The sequence below is a fragment of the Chiloscyllium plagiosum genome, unplaced genomic scaffold (genome assembly GCF_037043375.1).
Source record: "Chiloscyllium plagiosum isolate Xiang-an unplaced genomic scaffold, Cpla_swu_hap1 HiC_scaffold_6, whole genome shotgun sequence".
NCBI classification, from domain to species: Eukaryota; Metazoa; Chordata; class Chondrichthyes; order Orectolobiformes; family Hemiscylliidae; genus Chiloscyllium; species Chiloscyllium plagiosum.
This window is the reverse complement of record NW_028270144.1, coordinates 128,966,531-128,988,753: the sequence shown is the minus strand read 5'-3', so window position 1 is coordinate 128,988,753 and position 22,223 is coordinate 128,966,531. Positions and strand designations below refer to the sequence as shown.

The 22,223-nt window shown below is 41.8% G+C and overlaps 1 protein-coding gene across 2 annotated transcripts in view; it reads left to right on the top strand.

Moving 5' to 3' along the window:
* lrrc51 (leucine rich repeat containing 51) overlaps positions 1-21,202 on the top strand; it is a 33,429-nt gene extending 12,227 nt beyond the window's left edge. The window contains exons 2-5 of one of the 2 annotated variants that reach the window (XM_087988458.1): positions 4,805-4,887; positions 12,517-12,722; positions 16,347-16,495; positions 19,074-21,202. In XM_087988458.1, coding sequence (XP_087844584.1) covers positions 4,805-4,887; positions 12,517-12,722; positions 16,347-16,495; positions 19,074-19,212 — 577 coding nt within the window. In that variant the 3' untranslated portion in view covers positions 19,213-21,202. The remainder of the gene's footprint in view (positions 1-4,804; positions 4,888-12,516; positions 12,723-16,346; positions 16,496-19,073) is intronic. The other variant, XM_043692534.2, reaches the window with a different exon arrangement.
* The last annotated feature ends 1,021 nt before the right edge of the window (positions 21,203-22,223 follow it).

Below are 22,223 nucleotides of genomic sequence, written 5' to 3'. Positions count from 1 at the left end.
TTATGATGGCTGAAAGTTGTAGCTCCACAGCAGTCAGGGGCAAGACGTTTTGTCAGTGATCCCCTTCTATTTGTCTGAAAAAAAAATCTCATTCAGCACACTGGGACCAGTCTTCCACATCCGCATCATACGGTTCCAGTTTCCCAAATAGTGACAGCTTCGATATTTCCCCCATCACTGTCTTACCAAGTTCATTGAAAGTCAAGGCTGTTCCATCTGCTTTATATATTTTCTATTCATCTGCTCAGAGATGGTATGACCCTCCTCTGGAGTAGGTGAGACTTGAACCAAGGAGAAAGTGAGAACTGCAGATGCTGGAGATCAGAGTTGGGAGTGTGTTGCTGGAAAAGCACAGCAGGTCAGGCAAGCACCTGAGGAGCAGGAGAGTCATACTTTGATTCCTTGGATGCTGCCTGACCTGCGGGACTTAAACCCAGGCCTCCTGGTACTACCACTGTACCACAAGACCCCTAGGTCTCCTTTATTGATTGTTTCCTAATCAACTTGTTCAGAGATATTATGACACATCTCTGGAGCAGGTGGAGCTTGTCTTGCCTTTGATTGACTTGATGCTATGATGTGATGCTGGCCAGAGTCAGTGTTCAGGACACTCACAGCAATTTCCTTCTGACCACATTCCTCTGATGGTTACCTCTGCTGGTTTCAATAGGACGTAACCAGAGATTTTGATGTTGGTCTCTGGGACATAGTCACATGGCATCAGACTTTACAGACAATATCAGGGTATTGTCTGTGCAACAGTTCTTCCAATTTTGGCAAAAATACCCAAATGTTTGCAAGAATGATCTCACTGGGTTTGCTGTCATTGATTCTGGTATCTAGGTTGATGATGTGTGATCCTCCCAGTTTCATTCCTCCCTTTAGATTTTGTAGGGGTGACATGACTCAGTGGTTTGCTTGGCTATTTCAGAGGGCAACCACATAGTTGCAGGTCTGGAGTCATATGTCAGCCAGATTGGGTAAGGATGCAGATTTCCTTTCCAAAAGACATTAGTGAAGTTGTTTTATAACAATCAGCAATGGTTACGTGGTCACTGCTAGCTTTTGATTACAGATATTTTAAAAAATTAACTGAATACAGATTTCACAGGAGGATTTAAACCTATGTCTCCAGCCTGGAGTTCTGGACTATCACTACATTATCACTATACAGCAGATGTGACTCCAGGACGGAGTGTTGTCTCCCGAGGACCTGGGTCAACACTGTCATTAAATGGCTGCAGGGCATCCTGAATTGTGAGGGTTAACAGTCAGAAATCATGGTTCACACTGGCATAGGTAGTGTTACAACTGAAGGAGAACAAGCCAAATCAAATCAGACTTGCTAACACTGGACTCGAAAAACGGTGAAATTAAAGCATTTGATGGACCCTTAAAATTGTCCAGTTGTTCTTCTAAGACTTTAAGAATAACAGATATCAGATACCAAGTTTATGACTTGAACAACAATTTGCAATTTATTATTGACCTTGTCACTTTAAAACAGCAAACCTATACAACAAGGTAATCTAATTAATGTAAATAGGACAGGGATCAATAGATTTCTGAATATTGAAGATATCAAGACATATAGGGATAAGGCAAGAAAATGGTGTTGAAGTGATCATGATTGGGTTACATAAAGGAGCAGGCTCAATGAGCCAAATGATTTGCCCATCCTGATTCCGATATTCCCATAAAACAGTAAAACAACTGCCTGTAATACCACCTCTCCTGCCAGATTTAGGTTACTGGCACCTGTGTGGAACTAGCATGCATGTCTTGGGGTGAATGGTCAGTTTCTCCATTTTAAATACTGTGTAACAACAAAAGCACTTGTGTTAAAGACACAAGTTACAAATTTTCCAAAGGTGATTTTAGAATCACTATGAAACTACATATTTACTTAGCAAATGCAAATCTCCTGACTCAAGTGATAGACTCCTTATTTGCTGAGCTACATGGAAATTGAGCAGGAGTAGGTTATTTGGTCTATCAAGCACATTCCGTCATTCAGCATGCTCATAGTTGATCTTCTGTCTCAACGCCAGACTCCAGATCTCTCCTTTACCTCTTGACATCTTTAGTCTCTAGAAATATATTTATTTCTTTCTCAAATACATTCAGTAACTTTGCCTGCTCTGCTTTCTGAGCTAAAATATTCCACGAGTTCATCACCTTCTGAGTGAAAAGTTTCTCCTGTCTCAATCCAAAAGGGCTTATTCCAGCTGCTTAGACTGTGAACTTTGTTCCAGACCCCTTGACCAGAGGTAATATCGTCCCCGTCTGGCCCTGTCAGAATTTTATTCATTTCAATAAGAACCCCTCATTCTTCTAAAATCCAGTGAATACAAGCCAAGTTAACCTACCCTGTCCCCATGCGACACAACAGCCATCCTACTAATCAGTCTTGTGAGTATTCAAGATCAAAATGATTATTTTGTAGAGAGGACACTCCTTTTATAATTTGCAATGTAGATTGTGTCTTTGTTTGTGACACTGAGCCACAGAAGGGGAAATTGGGGGAACCATAGAAGGGGGCAGCACGGTGGCTCAGTGGTTAGCACTGCTGCCTCACAGCAGCAGGGACCTGGATTTAATTCCTGCCTTGGATGACAGTGTGGAGTTTGCACATTCTCCCTGTGTCTGTGTGGGTTTCCTCTGGGTGCTCTGGTTTCCTCCCACAGTCCAAAGGTGTGCAGGTTAGGTGAATTGGTCATGCTAAATTGCCCATAGTGTTAGGTGCATTAGTCAGGGGTAAATTTGGTGATGGGAATTGGTCTGGGTGGATTACTCTTTGGAGGGTCGGTGTGGACCTGTTGGGCTGAAGGGCCTATTTCCATACTGTAGGGAATCTAGATTCAATGAACAAACACTTGTTAAAATATGTTGTTTTTGTTGAATGTTGACAAACAATTCAACAACAGAAACCAATTCCATTCCAATCAAGCCTGTTACTGCAAAATGCTGTCTTCAGATTTCATTTTTGATGAGGTTGAATTATTTGGGACCAATTAGCCTCCCCTGATTCAACAGTTAGCTCTCAAGTTGTCATTGATAGTATTGAACTTGAGTATTGCTCAAATGCATACTTTGTCAAAGCTTTTTGTTTGCCTTCATCAGGACAATTCACAAAAAATATCAATGTAAGAGGAAGCAATATTTTATAAATAATGAGAGGAAAATGCTAATTTGTTGGCAAGTGGACTCTGATAAAGGCATTGCCCTAAGAAATGAAACAATGAGCATTGACATTCATAGTGGAAACATTTAAACAAAGCTTAGAAGTTAACTGTCAGTCATCATTAACTGATGCATTCTCTAAGGCAATGCTGTAAACACCATACTATTGATTGAGGACTTAAATGGGAAAATAACTTTTGAAAACCAAGGATTACTGAAGGATTGCTGCAGTTCTTAAAAGCAAGTATCCTGACACCCACTGTAACTGCTGTTTGCATTGTGTTAAAGCAGTGGATGAATGGTTTCCAAGCCAAGGGTTGTATTGAAATATAGCTTGGCTGGCAACAAGCAGCTGATTGGTCTCCAGATTAGTGACCAGTTGTCAAAGGCCTCTGCCTGCCAACAGCTATATGATTGGCTCCCAGGAACTGAACAGCTTGAGGATGTGAATGCTTAGGAGGAGCTGTTAGATCCGCACAATGGCAGGCACTGTTTATTTTCTCTGCAATAAGATTTACATTAAGACTGAAGAAAGCCAGGTTATTTTTTTCCCTCAGCAGTTGCTGAAAGCTGTGGCTCTTAACCGGTCAGCCAGTGTAGCAGCTACTTGTAACTCCTGCAAGCAAGTGAAACAAGCAAGAGAAGGATGGTCGTGAATCAAGGTTCTGATCAGCAAACCCCATGGATAGGGACCACTGGACTGCCTTCCCAGTGTTTCCCTTCATCTACAATCATGTTTTTTTCTTTGAATCTCTCAGTCTGTGTACGTAGAGGGGGAGTTTAAAAGGGAGTTAAAGGTTCAACTAGTAGAGTCATATGCTGACAGTTCATAATTGTTGATCTTTAGCTAGAGTCTATTTATTTGTGGTAAGTAGTAATTCTGGTTAAGTACAGCAAGTACATAAGTCCATGCTAACTGTCAACCTAAGTCTAAAAGCTGGGGTATTTGCATACTTTTGCAAACCTTTAACTTTTGTGATGTTTCTGAGAATAGTGGAACTTGGTTTCAAGCATGCTACCCTAGAGAGGTGTAACAGTACCTCTACCAATCAGCGTCCACTGTCCATAAGTGCAAGTTGAAAAACTTTGACAAAACTTCTTTCTTCAGCAATACTGAAATTAGCTCCCACTTGTGGACAGTTGGACATGACAGCAGATGGGTGGGTGGACATGCTGTGTTCCAAGAATTGTAAAATGGTCACCACATAGAAAAGGGCCATCCAGCCAATTGAGCAGACGGAGGTAGATACTGCAGATGCTGGAGATTAGAGTCAAGATTAGAGTGTGGTGCTGGAAATGCACAGCAGGTCAGGCAGCATCTGAGGAGCAGGAAAATCAACGTTTCGAGCTAAAGCCTACTGAAACATTGATTTTCCTGCTCCTCGGATGCTGCCTGACCTGCCGTGCATTTCCAGTATCATTCTCATCTTGACATCCAGCAAATTGAGCCCATATTGGCTTTATATAAGAGCAATATAGTTTGAACCATTAACTGAAGGATGTGTAATTAATACTACATGATTGAATAAGTTGTCAGGGTTGAATCGATTTTCCCTATTACTTAAATAAAATTGCCTGTTTTCCTGCTCCTTAATTTGTACTGTAACTTTTATTCCCACAGGTCCATTAAAAGAAAAGAGTTCGATTCCATCTTGTACGGTCCAGTTGTGGATTATTCGTTCAGAAATCTGGAAACTTTATCTGGTGATGTGTCATAATCTATAAATCTTCATAGAAATTTCACACTTGCAATAACTCCTTAATTTTGCTCATTAGAATAATATGGGATTCAGTGGGATCATGGTACAAAGATGCCTAACTAAGGTTTGTAATACAAATGTGTAAATGCATAGTCTGCTCAGCAAAATCGTGAACTGTAGGCACATCGAGGCTCAAACGGGTGACCAAGACCTGTCTCCAAAGCAGGGACGATTAGTGCTTAATATTCCAGGTTTGGGGATGTACAGGAAAGAAAGGAAAAGAAAAAAGAGCAAGAGGGGCTACAGTTTTCGGAAAATAATAATGATGTGAAAAGAGGAATTGAGAGGTCAGGATCTGAGGTGGCAGTGGTGTAGTGGTAGTTCACTAGATGAGAAGTCCAGCACTCCAGGCTAATATTCTGGGTTTAAATCATTCCATGGCAAAAATCTGGAATGAAAACATGGCTTAATGGTGGCCACATAACCACTGTCAATTGTAAAAACTCATCTAGTTTAGTTATGTTGTTTAGGGAAGGAAATCTGTAATCCTTACTTGGTCTGACAATAGTGTAGATGACTCTTAACTGCCCTTTGAAATGCTTGAATAAGCCACTATGTTCTAGGGCAGACAGGGCCAGGCAAAATATGTTGACCTCGCCAGCAAAGCCCACATAAACTTTTAAAAAATGGAATCAACATGTAAGTGAATCTAGAAGGCAGAGGAAGGAAGAAGGAAATAAATTCATTAAGGCTAAATGGAATATATTTTAATGCAAGGAGGCTGAGGAATATGATAGATATTGAGGGCACATATAGGCATGTAGAAGTATAATCTAGTTATGATTGAGAGTTGGCTAAAAGATGGGTTGGTTTGGCAGTTTGACATTCCTGATTAAAGGGTAATCACAAGATTGGGAGGGGAATAGAAGGGGCAGGCGGCCACAACATTAATTAAGGACCAGTTACAGCAATAGCAGAGATATTATCTTGGAAGAATGATCAAATGGGGTCATACGGATAAAAATAAATAAATGCAAAAGGGCCAAACACATTGTTGGGAATACACTATGGGCCCCCAAGTGGTCAGGGAGAGAAAAAGAGAGGATGAAATATTGAATTAAATTTCAGAAAAATGTAAATATAATGAGGCACCAATAGGGGATTCTGTACACCCAAACATTAAGTAGGATAACTTAAGATGCTGAAAATTTGAATCAAACACAGGAAATGTTGAAGAAACTCAGCAGGCCTGGTCACATCTGTGCAGAGAGAAATAGAGTTAATGTTTTCTATGTTAGTTTCCCAATTACAGCAGGTTTCCCCAGTGTGGGGTACAATGCAGATTGTTAAGGAGATCTTGATAACAAACACATTTTGATGAAGGCGGATGTGCTGCATGCACTGTCTGAGCTGACAACATCAATGGCTACCACTTTTGGATGCCTGCCCCACCAGCGCAAGAGAGGGTACAAGATGCAAAGGGGACTCATTCATTCGGATTTGGAAATATCATTCCTTCATTGTCACTGGAATTCCCTCCCTGATGGCATATTGTGGGTATCTGTCACACCAAATAAAACCCAGCACTACTGCCTTCCCTATGGCAACTAAGGCAAGGCAATAAATGCTGGAATTTGTGATGGGGTGGTGAAAACATGACTATCTGGAGAAAAGCAGTGGAAGTTAGTTGTTTTTAGATCAGGAGATCAAAGACCCAATCGCTGCCTGTCTGAGCCTAGAGAAAGAGAACCAAAGTGAAGGTGTGAAGACTTGGAGAAAGTGAGCAGTACAGTACCTGGGGTCAGTGGTGGCAAAAGCTGGAAATATGACAATTAAGCAAAGAATCAGTTCTGGTTTAAGTAATTTGTTGCTGAATGTTATGTGAAAACTGAACAGGAAGAATTTACAAGATTGAGAGACTGGCCTTCCTAATATAGTGCAGAAACTCGGGCAACATCAAGAAGAGAGGAACAACGAAATCGATTTGTCAAGGAATGAAGAAAGACAAGATCAGAAACAAGTATGTCAAGGTGGCAACTGGGTCTAGTGAAAGTTATGTGAGCATCTGTTTTGAACATCTGGAGCAAACATAGTGAGATAAGTGTTGGAGATGGGACTGCCATAAAGAAGATGAGAAAGACCTAACACTAACTAGAAACCTGTGATATCAAGGGATATAGAGTCACAGAGATGTCCAGCATGGAAACAGATCCTTTGGTCCAACTCATCCATTTTGATCAGATATCCTAACCTAATCTAGTTCCATTTGCCAACCCTTGGCCCATATTGCTCTAAACGCTTCCTATTCAAATACCCATTTAGATGCCTTTTAAATGCTGTATTTGTACCAGCCTCTACCACTTCCTCTGGCAGCTCATTCCTTACACGCACCACCCTTTTATATTTTTCCCCATTCACCCTAAACTTCTGGACTCCCCCACCGCAGGGAAAAGTCCTTGTCTATTTATCCTATCCATACCCCTCATGATTTTATAAACCTCCAGCGATATTGTGAGAGAAATGGATGGCTGACAGGAAGAGATGGAGAAGGGCAACCCAAAGTAAAATGAGACAAACTAAAAGAAGAAGTATTTCCCTTTTAAATGACCCTCATGCATTTAAACAATGGTAAAGAACATGCATATCTGGAGGATTGGTATGCAGTGCATGGAGGTTGGCAGCCACTTGGTACTGTGAGGTTTATCAGAGAAATGGGGCAAAGCTCCCAAACAGAATTGAGGGGCTACCTAAGCACAAACAAAAGGCAGCAGCTGACAATAGGGCACTACTCTCACAGTTTTCATCCAGTGGAATGAGGAACAACACCTTCAAAAGAAGGACAGTTCCCTGAGCATCAAGTGGACAGAGGAGAAGAGCAAGGGTAGTAAGGAGTTTGAGATAATAAATTCACGGCATAGGAACTATTGCCAAAAAAGTGGCTAATTGAAGTCACCAAAAACTTGTAGTACTGTAGTCTCTTAACGGTCTAAGGTGATGGTCAGATATCCATGGCCTAATTACCAAACACTTACCAATCATGGTCACAGTTCCTTGTAAGGGCCAGTTGTAGATCTTGGCAACTCAAACAGCTAGCACCACTCAGGTCACTGATGTGCTTTCTCTAAGAGCCAGGCAGATATTGTCATGCAGGCTCAGAGAGCAGTGAATTCTCCCCAGTCCCCAGATTCCTTAGTTGCAGAACATCATTAATAGTAATATGGGTACAATCAAAACAGTCGATGTGATCCATCAACAGGGAGGCATTCCACTCCCTCAATATCCAACTGTTTCCAACCACAATAAAAGCTTTCTCCAAGTATGCACTTCATTTCCTGGCAGCTATTGACTCCTTCATCGTTCACCAGTGCAGGCTGTCTCAGCAATTCACTTTAACTTACAGAATCCTTAGGGGATCCGAGTGGATAAGTGATGCTTTGGAGAGATGGCTACTCTCCTCTCTACAAGAAACATAGAAAGTAGGAGTTGGCCCTATGGCCTTTTGAGCCTGCTCTGCTATTCAAAATGATCATAGCTAATCATTCAACTCAGGATCCTGTTCCCACTTTCTCACATTCCATTTGATTTTAGTCCTAAGAATTATATCTATCTTCTTGAAAACATTCAATGTTTTGGCCTCACCGCATTCTGTGTTCGGGAATTCCACAGGCTCCCCACACTCTGGGTGGTGACGTTTCTCCTCGTCTCAGTCCTAAATGGCCTGCCCTGTATCTTTAGACTGTGACCCCTGGTTCTGGACTCGCTGCTCATCAGGAATATTTACCTTCAGTATTGCTGTTAGAATTTTATAGGTTTCCATTACATCATTCCTCACTCTTCTAAACTCCAATGAATATAGTCCTAACTGATCCAGTCACTTTTCATTTGTCAGTCCTGCCGTCCTAGGAATCGGCCTGAAAGAGGAAGTGGGATGGTTGCAATTATCCTGGATGTGGAGATTTCCATGGGCCATCTCTGGAGGCTTCTGCACTAGCATTATTACAGGGGTAGCCTCCATCACTGCACAAATGCTCCCAATGTCTCCTATCAATATCATTGATTGGTCACAGCTGTAAAGTGCACAACTCTAAATACTGTCACTCTCCACTTTGGGGTTGGCCACACTCAGTGAAGGAGCAAATGCACTTGAAGCCCTGAGCCATGGTGCTCTCCATTCTGCATCCATGACTGTGTGTTGCCTTGGGCCTCCAAGATATGAGAGCTGGTTTAGAAAGGAGGCTTAATGTGCCCAGCATCAGTGGTGCTATATCTGACCTGCATCCTCTGAGGGGGACAGCTCTTGGCTGACTTTGTTTTTGGCATCACCTCCTGCTCACTGGGGATCTGTTCATCACCCAGGTATGAGGACCTACTAAAGTGATTGTATCTTTACTGTTGCAAGGTGTGAGAGAGCTGGTTTAAGCGATACTTGGCCCGTTTATAAGTGCTGCCATATCATATGTGAAATGCAATACAGCTCTTGTTGTACAGGAGTCTGAAAGGGTTAATATTAAGCAGTGTCATAGCATCCACCCACTATGATGCTGAGATGCGGACAGATCAGTTTATGATTTCAGAGAAATGAGATCTGACATTTGAACCTCCTCAAACTCTAATAGTGTTGATCATATCAATATAAATGGTTACTTGTTGCTAACTTGCAATAAACTAGATCTTGTCAACCACAAAGAATAGGTAGACAGTTAGTCACACTCTGCCATTAGATTGAACAGGCCTTGGAGTTTCCCATGCTTAGAGAATGGTGACAGAAACCTTCATCATGAGCAGCAGCTTGTATATTGTAGTGAACTGATGTGCCCATACAAGATCTCTGATGCAGACTGAGGGGTCAGGAAATGGGCTGTGCATACACATTTCCCATGTTTAAGAGCAACATGCATCCTGAGGTTGGTCAGCTGGAGGGGAGGTACCTAGAAGACTGTCCTCTGCAATTATTATTACAATCTCAGTGTCAAAGTGAGACAGGTTGTTGAATCCCTCCAGTTTCTGGACATAACGCTTCATCTGCTACCTGTGTCTGTAATCTCCATCCATGTCTGCTTGGTTTGGGTAGGTGACCACCTGCTGCCAGCCTCTGGGAACAGGACCTCTCAACTCTTCCTCATGTTTAAAGTACCTCCCAATTTGCATGTGTGAATCAAGGAGATGTCCTGGCCTGAATTCCAGGCCTCTGCATCTGCAGAGGCATTTTTCCAATCTGAAGGGAAAGCAAAGAATGGCAAACATAGCAATTGATGCCAAGGTGTATTTAAATCAGCCTACACATTCTGATCTGCCATTGTGAATGTGGGTTTTAGCCTTCAGTGGGGTATTTATATCTGATATGGCAATACTTCTGGAACTCCCATAAGAACTAGACATGAGCAACATACCACAGAAAGAATTAACATTTATTATGGCACACCAGCATCTGGAATAATACTAAGTAAGCTGTTTGACAAATGGTAATGTGCTTCACCGTTGTGTCATGCTTCAAGTGGCCTCAATGAAGATGGAGACTGAGACTTTATGTCCTGGGTCACATGATATGATACAGTAATGGTATTGTTATGAAGTTGAAAGCATGTACTGTACCTTTAAGAGAGACAGAATGCTATTCTGAACTGAAAGCTTACAAGCACCTACGTATATGACTAGTTGGCAGACTCAGAGTGTACTGGAAAATTGAAGTCATGATTTGGAGATGCCGGTGTTGGACTGGGGTGTACAAAGTTAAAAATCACACAACACCAGGTTATAGTCCAACAGGTTTAATTGGAAGCACACTAGCTTTCGGAGCACTGCTCCTTCATCAGGTGGTTGTGGAGGACACAATTGTAAGGCACAGAATTTATAGCAAAAATTTACAGTGTGATGTAACTGAAATTATACTTTGAAAAATACCTTGATTGTCTATTGAGTCTTTCATCTGTTCGAATACCATGATAGTTTCACTTCTTTCATGTGTAAATCACAAAACCTTTTTTTAAAAGTTGCATTCTATAACATATTGTCAACATATTGTCTAGCTAACATATTGTCTAGCAAACATCAATTGTTACAGCTAGCCAATCAGTTTAAATTATGCCCCAGGATACTAAAACCCAATCGCATTTGAATTTATTGTTTTGCCAACATCAAACCAATGAGATGATCGATGCTGGGGTATAAAAATGCAGACATTTTGAAAATTGGAGAAAGAGCAACTGCCATTAAGACAGAAAAATATGGAGAGCTAACATCTTGCTCTCCAAGAAATTAGGAAACATTCTCTATCAAAGGTATCTTTTCGTATGAAACATACTCGCAGTAAAAAGAAAGAAGATGACCCAGGGAGATCCTTAGCTGGCAGAGGGAAGACAGAAAAAGACAGCAGCTGTGTGGTTTTGAAATTAAGTTGATATAATTTAATTGTCTTATTAGAACAGCATATTGTTATAGAGTTAGGGGCAGATAGTAAGCAGTTCAGAGAAAGGGGGGCTTAGAGTTATGAATAGTTGTTGTTTAATGTTCACTTTTAGAGTTAAAAGATAAATTAATGTTATTTTCTTTAAATAATGGAATTTGAGAGTTCTCTGTCACTCATATCTTAACAGATTACAAGGCAAGGCAAAGTTTTCTTGGTGTTCAGGTTTTTCTGTAACAGAGGGTTCACCTCAGTGTTGTAATAATATTATGATCTTGTCTTTTAAAATGTATACTGCATGCTAGTAGTGAAACATCCATCCAACCACGCCACCCCAGAAAACAAACCAAACCCATCTCTGTGCCAATGAAGGATGATCCCCTGTGAAATTATGGCCAATGACTGTATCTAACCACACAAAAATAGGTTCTGGATGTAGCAGTCTTCTGTTCCCAACCCAAGAAGAAATTCCTACCTGTTAATTCTGCCTCTCCTTCTCCATAGATGCTGCCTGACTTGATAAGCATTTGCAATATTTTTAGTTTTTGTTTCAAATTTCCAACAGCTCATTATTTGCAATTTTCTCTCTTAGAATATTAGCCATAAAAAGGAGTGGTGGGATGGATTAGAAACGCATCTGTTGTTGGGGATACGGAAAGTGGAGAAGATATGATTGTAACCCTAAAGCTACAGTAAATAAAGTTGCTGGGAATCTGAATGGGACAAAAATAAAGGAGGATAGGATGATTTAATTTGGACACATCACCACATTTAGATGGCACAAATCCCAGGTTACTGAGGGTAGCAAGGGTAGAATTCCCTCCCTGAACCTTTCCACTCCTCTCTCTGTGTTCCCCTTTAAGATGTTGCTTAAATCCTCTTTAATCAAGCATTTGTTCAGTTGTCCTTATACCTCCTTGTATGGCTCACTGTCATGTCTTGTTGCATAATGTCTCAGTGAAACACCTTGGGACACTATTGCTTCAAAGGTGCTGTATAAATTCAATTAGTGTAGTTCAAGAATAATATGGGGATCTAAGGAAAGAGTGGGGTAGCAGGGTTAGTTTGGGAACAGTACAGTGAAGGGCCAACACAGATCTTTATTACATCAATCTATGCTACAAAACAAGTTTGGATTTGATAATTAGCTCAGTGACAGTGTGTTTTATTGTAGAATGAGCTTCCAGGGCAGTTTAGTCTCCTTTCTCACTCTTTCTCTCCATCATGCAGACTGCGTCAAACTGACCCCACGGACTGGCTTCAGACCGAATGAGTACACAGAGAATAAGAAGCTGAAGAGCTGCTCCTTGCGCCTGAGCCACAACCGTCTGTGTGACCTCAGTGGACTGCAGCAGGTGGTTGATGCCTTGCTTGTGGAACCAGAACGTTTATTTTGGATTGACCTCTCCTTCAACAGCTTTCCCAATATTGACCCTGTAGGTAATTGCTAGGGTTTCTTTAGTTGCATTGAAATCAAACAAATTTTCTCCACTGGCCACCTTCAATAGCCATCGAGACAAGCTTCATGCATACACAGATTATTTCTTCTTTATTTCATCACAGCCAGAAAATCACTTGTAATGGCTTCTCTTCACATTATATATTAATGATTCACATTATATATTAATGATCTGGATGAAGGGACTGGGGGAATTCCAGCGAAGTTTGATTAGATTAGATTAGATTACAGTGTGGAAACAGGCCCTTCGGCCCAACAAGTCCACACTGACCCGCCGAAGCGAAACCCACCCATACCCCTACATTTACCCCTTACCTAACACTAGGGGCAATTTAGTATGGCCAATTCACCTGACCCTGCACATCTTTGGACTGTGGGAGGAAACCGGAGCACCCGGAGGAAACCCACGCAGACACCGGGGAGAACGTACAAACTCCACACAGTCAGTCGCTTGAGGCGGGAATTGAACCCGGGTCTCTGGCGCTGTGAGGCAGCAGTGCTAACCACTGTGCCACCGTGCTGCCCACAAACCCACCGTTTGCCGACGATACAAAGTTAGGTGGACAGGCAGGTAGTACTGAGGAAGTGGGGAGGCTGCAGAAGGATCTAGACAGTTTGGAAGAGTGGTCCAGGAAATGGTTGATGGAATTCAATGTGAGCAAATGCGAGGTCTTGCACTTTGGGAAAAAGAATAGAAGCATGGATTACTTTCTAAACAGTGAGAAAATTCGTAAAGCCAAAGTACAGAGGGATCTGGGAGTGCTAGTTGAGGATTCTCTAAAGGTAAACATGCAGGTTGAGTCCGTGATTAAGAAAGCGAATGCAATGTTGTCAATTATCTCAAGGGGCTTGGAATATAAAAGCACTGTTGTGCTACTGAGACTTTATAAAGCTCTGGTTAGGCCCCATTTGGAGTATTGTGTCCAGTTTTGGTCCCCACACCTCAGGAAGGACATACTGGCACTGGAGCGTGTCCAGCGGAGATTCACACGGATGATCCATGGAATGGTAGGTCTAACATACGAGGAACGGCTGAGGATCCTGGGATTGTATTCATTGGAGTTTAGAAGATTAAGGGGAAATCTAATAGAAACTTACAAGATAATACATGGCTTGGAGAGGGTGGACGCTAGGAAATTGTTTCCGTTAGGCGAGGAGACTAGGACCAGTGGACACAGCCTTAGAATTAGAGGGGGTAAATTCATAACAGAAATGCGGAGACATTTCTTCAGCCAGAGAGTGGTGGGCCTGTGGAATACATTGCCACAGAGTGCAGTGGAGGCTGGAACGCTAAATGTCTTCAAGGCAGAAATTGATAAATTCTTGATGTCACAAGGAATTAAGGGCTACGGGGAGAATGGGGTAAGTGGAGTTGAAATGCCCATCAGCCATGATTGAATGGCGGAGTGGACTCGATGGGCCGAATGGCCTTGCTTCCGCTCCTATGTCTTATGGTCTTCCTGCTTCCGGACCATTAGCAAATGGCCTGCTCCTACTGTCCTATTATCAGCATCAGTATAACCGCTTACTGTCACCTCCATAACATTCTCGATCTTCACCACTGTCTCATCAATGCTGCTGAAACTTTTATGCTTTGTCACTTCCAGACTTGACATCCACTTCTGTCTGGCATTCATATGGTATATACTCAAACTTGAGGTCATCCAAAACTCTGCTGTTTTTGTCATTTTGTCCCAAATTCTGTTCACTTATTACCCCTTCTGTTCATTGTGCTATACTGGCTCTCTTGGTCCAGTAGTACATCAGATTTTAAAATTCTCATCCATGTTTTCAAAGCCCAATGGCCTCACTTATCCCTATCTCACAACCTCCACCAGACCCATCTACTGTCTCTTTTTCTGCAAACGTTTTTTATAAATTTGTTCATGTGGGCATTGCTTCGGAGCCTGAATTTATTGCCCATTCATAGTTGCCTTGAGAAGGTGGGTGGTGAGCTGCTGCCTTGAACTGCTGCAGCCTATTTGGTGTACTCAATGCCATTGGAGAGGTAGTGACCTCGATTTCGACCTAGTGACCATGAAGGAATGGTGACATACTTCTAATTCAGGACGGTGACTGGGTTTGGAAGGGAACTTGCAGGTGGTGGTGTACCCTTGCCTCCCAACATCTTCCAGCCCCTACAATACTGTGCATCCTAGACTTTAATAGTGCCATCATTTGTGACCATATCTTCAGCTGACTGAGCACCAAGCTCTGAAAACCCCTCTCTCAATCTTCTTTCTCCTTCACAGCTTCTTAAAATGAACTCAGCTTTTCGTCACCTGATCTTCTGTGGGCAATGTGATTCAGTGTCCAGTGTAATTTATAAGGAGGTCGGGTTGTTTTATTACACTGAAGGGTCTTTAAGAATATAAGCCACCAATGTATCCTTTTCCACCCCAACAACTTTCCCATACCTCTGTATTGCTCCAATTCTACCTTCTTTTGCATCTCCAATTTTAATCACTTCACCATTCATGTTATTATATACTTGTGAAGTACCTCGGGATGTGAAAAACACATCAATGTAATAGAGGACTCAAGTTCTGAAGAAGGGTCACTGGATCCAAAACACTGACTCTGCTTTCTCTCCACAGGTGCTGCCAGACCTGCTGAAGTTTTCCAGCAATTTCTAGTTTTGTTTGATTTTCAGCACTTGCAATGCTTTGCATTTTGTTTAATATCAATCCAAAAACAGGAATACCTGACTGGTGCATTGGATTGAATATTGTGTCTAAATGGTCTTTACTGCACTAATGTACTAATTTACATCCTAAAACCCTGCTATAGAAATCTAGTTTGATGTTTTGCTATTTTCTGATTGGCTTGGTTGTAAGAGTAAGTGGCACCTCAAATAATGCAATGCTCCCATCCTGTAGAATCATACAACATTAGAGACCATTCAGCCCAGCCAACCCATGCTAGCTCTTTACAACTCTCCAATTATTCCCACATTCCTACTCTCTCTCTCCCAAAAAATCTGCAAAACTTACAAATTTTTAAATCCAATTCGCTTTTGAAAGCTACCAGTAACTCTGCTTCCACCACCCTTTTCAGGCTGTGTTCCAGATCACAGTTCACAGTCTTTAAAAATAAGTACCCTCCTTCCCTGTAGTGAAGGTGTCTTCTTAATTGCCGTGAAGTGATTTCCGCTGTGTTTGAACATTACCTTCCAACCCCTGCTTTGTGCCGCTGTTTTGTGAGATTGTTGTATTCAGAGTGCACCGTGAACCTGATCAACAGCTGTAGAGGATCTTCTGATGTTGAAAGATTGTTTGAATGTTTGTTTGAGCCGAACTCCAAACCAGAGTCTTCTGGCTGTGGGTGGCCAGGAGGGGGATAAGGGGGATGGCATTAGTCTTACATGAAATATATTTGACAGTCTTAGTCCATGCTTCAGGCAGCAGATATAAAAATACTTAGGGTTATTTCCAGACCTCTGGTATAAATGCTGACTGTCTTTGTCCTGTAGAGTAGCATTATCACTAATAAATGTAGGAATAAATGAATAAGTAACATTTGAATATAAAATGACGCCAATGTCACTTTGTTTTGGGAATTTTACAAATGGTCATCTTTCACCCATCTTATCTCTCAACAGGTCCTCATCCAGTGCACCAAACTGCAAATTCTCAATCTACACGGTAACCAAATCATTGAGCTGTATGAGGTGGATAAGTTGGCCTCATTGCCTCACCTACGGAGCCTGACACTACATGGCAACCCTCTAGAACTGGTCAAAGGATACAGGTACCCAGCTGGGAACATGTGCCTCTTCCATTTCAGTGAATTTTAGGGTGATCCAAGACCAAATACATCCCCTTCCAACAGGCTCTGTCTATTCAGTGGGTAACTTTCACACTGCCTTACCTATCTTACCAAAGTGACAAAACATTGTGGGAGGGTGGGCTATTAACAAGCTGTTTGACTATGTCCTGGACAGAGGTGAGGAAATTCTTCTCACAGAGGGTAGTGAACCAGCAGAATTTTTTTTTGCAGAGGACTGTAGATCCTGAGCCATTAGTATATTCAAGGCTGAGATAGACAGATTTCTAATCAGTAAGAGAATCAGGGTTATGTGGAAAAGACAGAACAGTGGAGCTGAAGATTTATCAGATTAGCCATGATCTCACTGCATGTCTTCATGGATTGAATGGCATATTTCTGCCCCCAAATCTTATAAGCACCCACATTCAATTAGGAGCATGAGCAAACCGTACCAATTGTCCTGCTGGTGTGGAGACAGGAACAGTCTCAGGCTGAGTCTAAGGCAGACAAGCTCCCTTCCTATGGGACGGGAGTTCTGATGAAAGTCTGACAACTTTCCGTCACGTTATCCAGTGACCAAACTCCACACTTACTGAGTTTGTTTTGCACTTTGTCCCAATAGCATTTAAAATCTCACTCTTTCTGGTTGCTAGTCTGGAGAGATAAACACTCCCGTACTGCACACCAGGTTTGGTTCAGGCAGTGCAAAAATCATTCTTGCACGTGCTTTCATCCAAAAATAAAGAACTTGAATTTATTTAGGGCCTTTCACTTCCTGAGGATGTCCCCAAACACTTTAGAGCCAATGAAACAATATTTTTAAAAGATGTTGTCACTGTTGAAATGGAAGAAACACAGCAATCAATTTGGGCCATGATAGATTCCACACTAAATAATGAGGTAATCTATTAGAGGCATTGTGAAAAAGTATTAGGATAACTCCACTACTTTTCGGCAAATGGTGCCAAGAGAGACCAGCCAACAGCTCTGTATAATTGGCCATGCCATGAACACACAGATCATAAATCATTCCCTGCCCTCTTCTGTAATGAATTCTCTGCTTCCTCATACTCACATTTAGTCATCAACAGACTGAAAAAACTTCTCTTGGAATACTAGAATCACACAGCAGAGGGCGACACTGTGCCAGGACCGGGATTGATTCCACCCTTGGGCGATTTTGTAGGGTTTGCACGTTCTTCTCATGACTGTTTGTATTTCCTCCCACAGTCCAAAGACCTACCAATTAGGTGGATTGACTACACTAAATTGCCCACAGTGTCCAGGGATGTGCAGGCCAGGTGGATTAGCCATGGGAAAATGCAGGGTTACAGGGGGGTAAGGTAGTGGGTGGGTCTGGGTGGGATGCTATTTGGAGGGTCAGTGTGGATTCAATGGCCAGAATGACCAGCTTCCATACTCTCTTGATGCTAGGAGGTTATTCAGCCCATTGTGCTTCTGCAGTCTCTTTAAATGATCTAGCTAGTTTTATCCATTCTTCCCATTCATGCCTCATAGCCTTGCAAATATTCTCTCTTCAGATATTTAACCAATTCCTACTTAAAAATTACCATTAAATCTGCCCTTTCAGGAAGGATGTTCAAGAGTATAACAATGTACTTGGACTGTTCTCCCTTGGAGAAAACATGTCTAAGAGATTTGTTTAAAGTTATCAAAGTAATGAGTGACCTGGAAAAATAAGAGGGAGAGATTGTTTCCCCCTATCCATTATACAGTACTTATTTTCTTGACCCTTCTCGTCAGCCGTTTGTTAATGGAATTCTGGGCTTTATTAATAGAGGAGTACAAAAACAAGGATGTTAGGCTAGACGCATAAACCACTAATTCAGCCTCAGGTGACGTATTGCATCCAATTCTGGGAATACCTCCACCTACAAGCTCCCCTCCAAGTGACTCACCATTCTAACTTGGAAATATACTATCATTCTATTGGTGTCACTGGTACAAAATCCTGTAGCTTCCTTCCCAATGGCATCTTGGGGTTAACCTAACAGAAAATGGACTGTAGGAATTCAAGATGGCAGCTCATCAACTGGGCACAGACGACATAGGTCATTCTGCTCTAACATGTGTTTTGTTAACGTGATTGATGAATTGGGGACACCTTCTAAAGTGCAACCTTTAAAATGCGAGATGGCTGTAACATGATTACATTGCCAACACTTGAAGCACTGTTTCTAAAGCGTGATTTTTCTATAATGGGGGTTGCACAAGAACGCAACCATCGCATTATAGAAGAACCAACTGTAAATGATGCCCCACATTCCACAAAAGAACAAAGATAGACATGGGGAAAAGTTCAAATATTTTCTTTCTTTGAGACCTAGGCATTGCTGGCCAACTCAGCATTTATTTTCTATCCTGAATTGAGCCTGTAATAAGGGTGCTCTTTAAATGTAATTGATGGTGAAAGGGGAGTGGGATTGATGGGATAGCTGCAGGTTGAATGTTTTCCTCAACTGTAAAGATCAATGATACTCCACCTGCAGGAGATTAACACTCCGCCTCTTTCTCTCTTTTTCCCATTCCCTCCCCAAAGGAGTTATGTGGTGGGGATTGTCCCACAGTTGAAGTCACTAGACTACAGCACAATCACCAAACAGGATCGTTCTACTGCCACTATCCTGAAGTCATTCACCAAACGCAAGCATATCGCTAGAAGAAAGTACGACGACTGATTCCCAGGTGCTGTCTCACTGGATTTCTCCTGGTACCTGATCAGTCTGTATTCCTGGCTGGATCAAAGCCACAGAAATAGAGAACTCTTTCTGCAACTTTCCCTAATTGATATAAAAAAAAACTTTGTTGTGCACATATTATTCTTAATAAGATTACTCAGTGTCTCTTCCCCTTCTGGCTGTGATTGTGTGTGTATGGTGGGAGGGGGCAGAGAGAAGAGAGGGGTTATAGAGGACGATTACACTTGAATGCAGATCAAATCTCTTGCCCCCTCCCACCCTGCATTGGACTCCTCCACAGGAAAAGCCATTATCAGCTGCAAACCATAGCTCGAGTGCTGCAGCCTTGCTGATGGAAATGCCACAGGAGCTGTCTCACCGACATCAATCAGGAAATGGAGACAGTGGGCGATAGGGGGCACATAGCAGAAATGTCTGTGTGTTGGGGTGGGGATGAAGGGTGTAGGCATGAAACACCATCAAAGGTTGGAAGGAAAATAACACCTTGTCTTGAGCTGGTCCCTTCCACGTGCAAAGTTTCTTGAATCAAGACTTCCAATTCCATAACCTTCTCCCATTTCTTCTCAGTAACATGTCTTTTTGGAGTTGTAAGAGTTGGATTTAAAAACCCAAAGCTAATTGTAGGCTGAAGGTTGCCCTATCAACCATGTTACAGGTAGTGCGGGGAATCATAGGCAGCATGGTGCGCTGGTTAACAGAGACCATATAAGATGCAGAAGCAGCAGTAGGCTGTTTGGCCCATCTACTCCACCTTTCAGTAAAATCTTGGCTGACCTTATCCTCAACTTCACTTTCCTGCCTTTTTCACAACTTTTATTCCATTCCCACAGTCTTAACATACTTAAAATGACCCAGCCTCAAGAGCCCTCTGGGGTAAAGGAATTCCATAAATTCAGTACCATATGAAGAAAGACCCCTTCATTTCTTTTAAAAGGGTGACCCCTTACTCTCTCCAATGTTATCAGAAGGGCCGCCAAGTAAATCAGCACTGACTACCAAAGCCTGACACTACTCTGCTATTCTGTGAAACAAGGAACTGTCAGTCATCAAAACAGTTTCCCTTTCTGATGTAATTACTTAACATGATTTGACTTCACTTCTCTCAGAGGGTTGAGAATCTGTGGAACTCACTGCCCGAGTGCAGTGGAGGCAGAATCAACCTGCTGATGAAAATCAGAAGGGATAAAAGGCTATGGGGATCAGGCAAGAAAGTGGAGTGGAGACCAGGATATGAAAAGCCATGACCATTTTAAATGGTGGAGCTACTCAAAGGATTGAATTGCCTTCTCACACTCCAAATTCCTATGACCCTGACTCTTCATTTAATTTAAAATCTCCAATCACTTCATTCACAAGTCCCTTGTTGCTCTTCTCAGGCTGTACAGACAAGTTGGCTTTTTCATTTAACTGATTAACACACATTTTATATTGGGAAATCAATTCTGTGACTGTGTCAAAATCTTATCCAGAACCTCAATGAGTGTAATAAAATTATTCCTAATTAAAAAATCAAAACATTAAAGATATTTAGCAGATCTGTTAATGGTAGAGAGAAAGTTTTTTTTAATATATTAAATGGTCTAACATTTTACCCGAAACATGGTATGAGGAGAAATTAGGCAAAAGTGAGGACTGCAGATGCTGAAGATTAGAGTCAAGATTAGAGCGGTGCTGGAAAAGCACAGCAGGTCAAGCAGCATCCGAGGAGCAGGAAAATAGATGTTTCGGGCAGGAGCCCTTCATCAGGAATCCTGATAAAGAGCTCCTGCCCGAAATGTCGATTTTACCACGATAAGCAATTGTCAATTTTGGTAGGAAGAAGAAAAATGCATCTTATCTAAATAGAAAGAGTTGCAGTGTTACCTAATACTCAAGTCACAAGAGGTCAGTGTTCAGGAACTGCAAGCAATTAGGAAAGCTAATAGAATGTTATGATTTGTTGCAAAGGGAATTGAATACAAAGTTAGGGAGGTAATGTTTCACTGATCCAGGACACTGGTGAGACCACATCTGGAGTGCTTTGTACAGAATTAGCCTCCTTATTCATTGGAAGCAGTTCAATGGGAGTTTACTTGACTAAATACTCAAATGGGCGGGTTGTCTTACATGGAAAGCTCGGATAACCTCAGCTTGTATCAGCAAGTGACTAGAAGTGAAAGAGGAAACATGATTGAAGCACACAAGATCCTGAGGGGTCTTGCCAAAGTGTCTACGGGAAATGTAGAACTAGAGGTCGCTATTTAAAATACTTTGGAAGTATTGTAATTCTAAAAACATATAAACAAGGAACAAGAGTAAGCTGCTCCACCCTTTGAGCGTGTCCATTCAAGGTGGGCATGGCTGACCTGATTTTAACCTCAACTACATTCCTGATCATCTTTTATCCCCTTGGCATTCACTTCCATGGCTGGAAGGATTAACTAATTTCTCCTCCCACAGACGCTGTTAGACCTGTAGAGTTCCTCCAACATTGTCTCTATTTTAGGAAAACCCTTAGCCAGAGACAGAGACAGTGATGAGAATGTGAAACTCACCATAACGATGCATTAAAAACCAAACAAGACAAACATGAAAAACATGAATAAGGTGATATGGTAATAGGGTGAGATGCCAAAAGGAGAGAGGTAGTGTTTAGAACATGAACATTTACATGGGCAATAAAGCTGAACAGCTTGCTTTGCTGAACATTCATATCAAACTCCCCAGCTCCCTGGCAATTCTGCTATTTAAAAAAAAAACATTTTGTTCTCACTTCCTTTAATTTATTTTAAGTCCAGGTGCAGGAAACACATTTAATCAACCCTCCAGATCAATTGGATCTTTAAGTGACTTCCATTTATATAGCATCTTTCATGGCCACTGGTCAGTGAAACACTTCACAGCCAATGAAGTACTTTTGAAGTTTAATTACAGTTATGTTGTAAATGAGGCAGTTTATGCACAGTATGCTCTCACAAATAGCAAACAGTGATAATGACCAAGTAATCTGT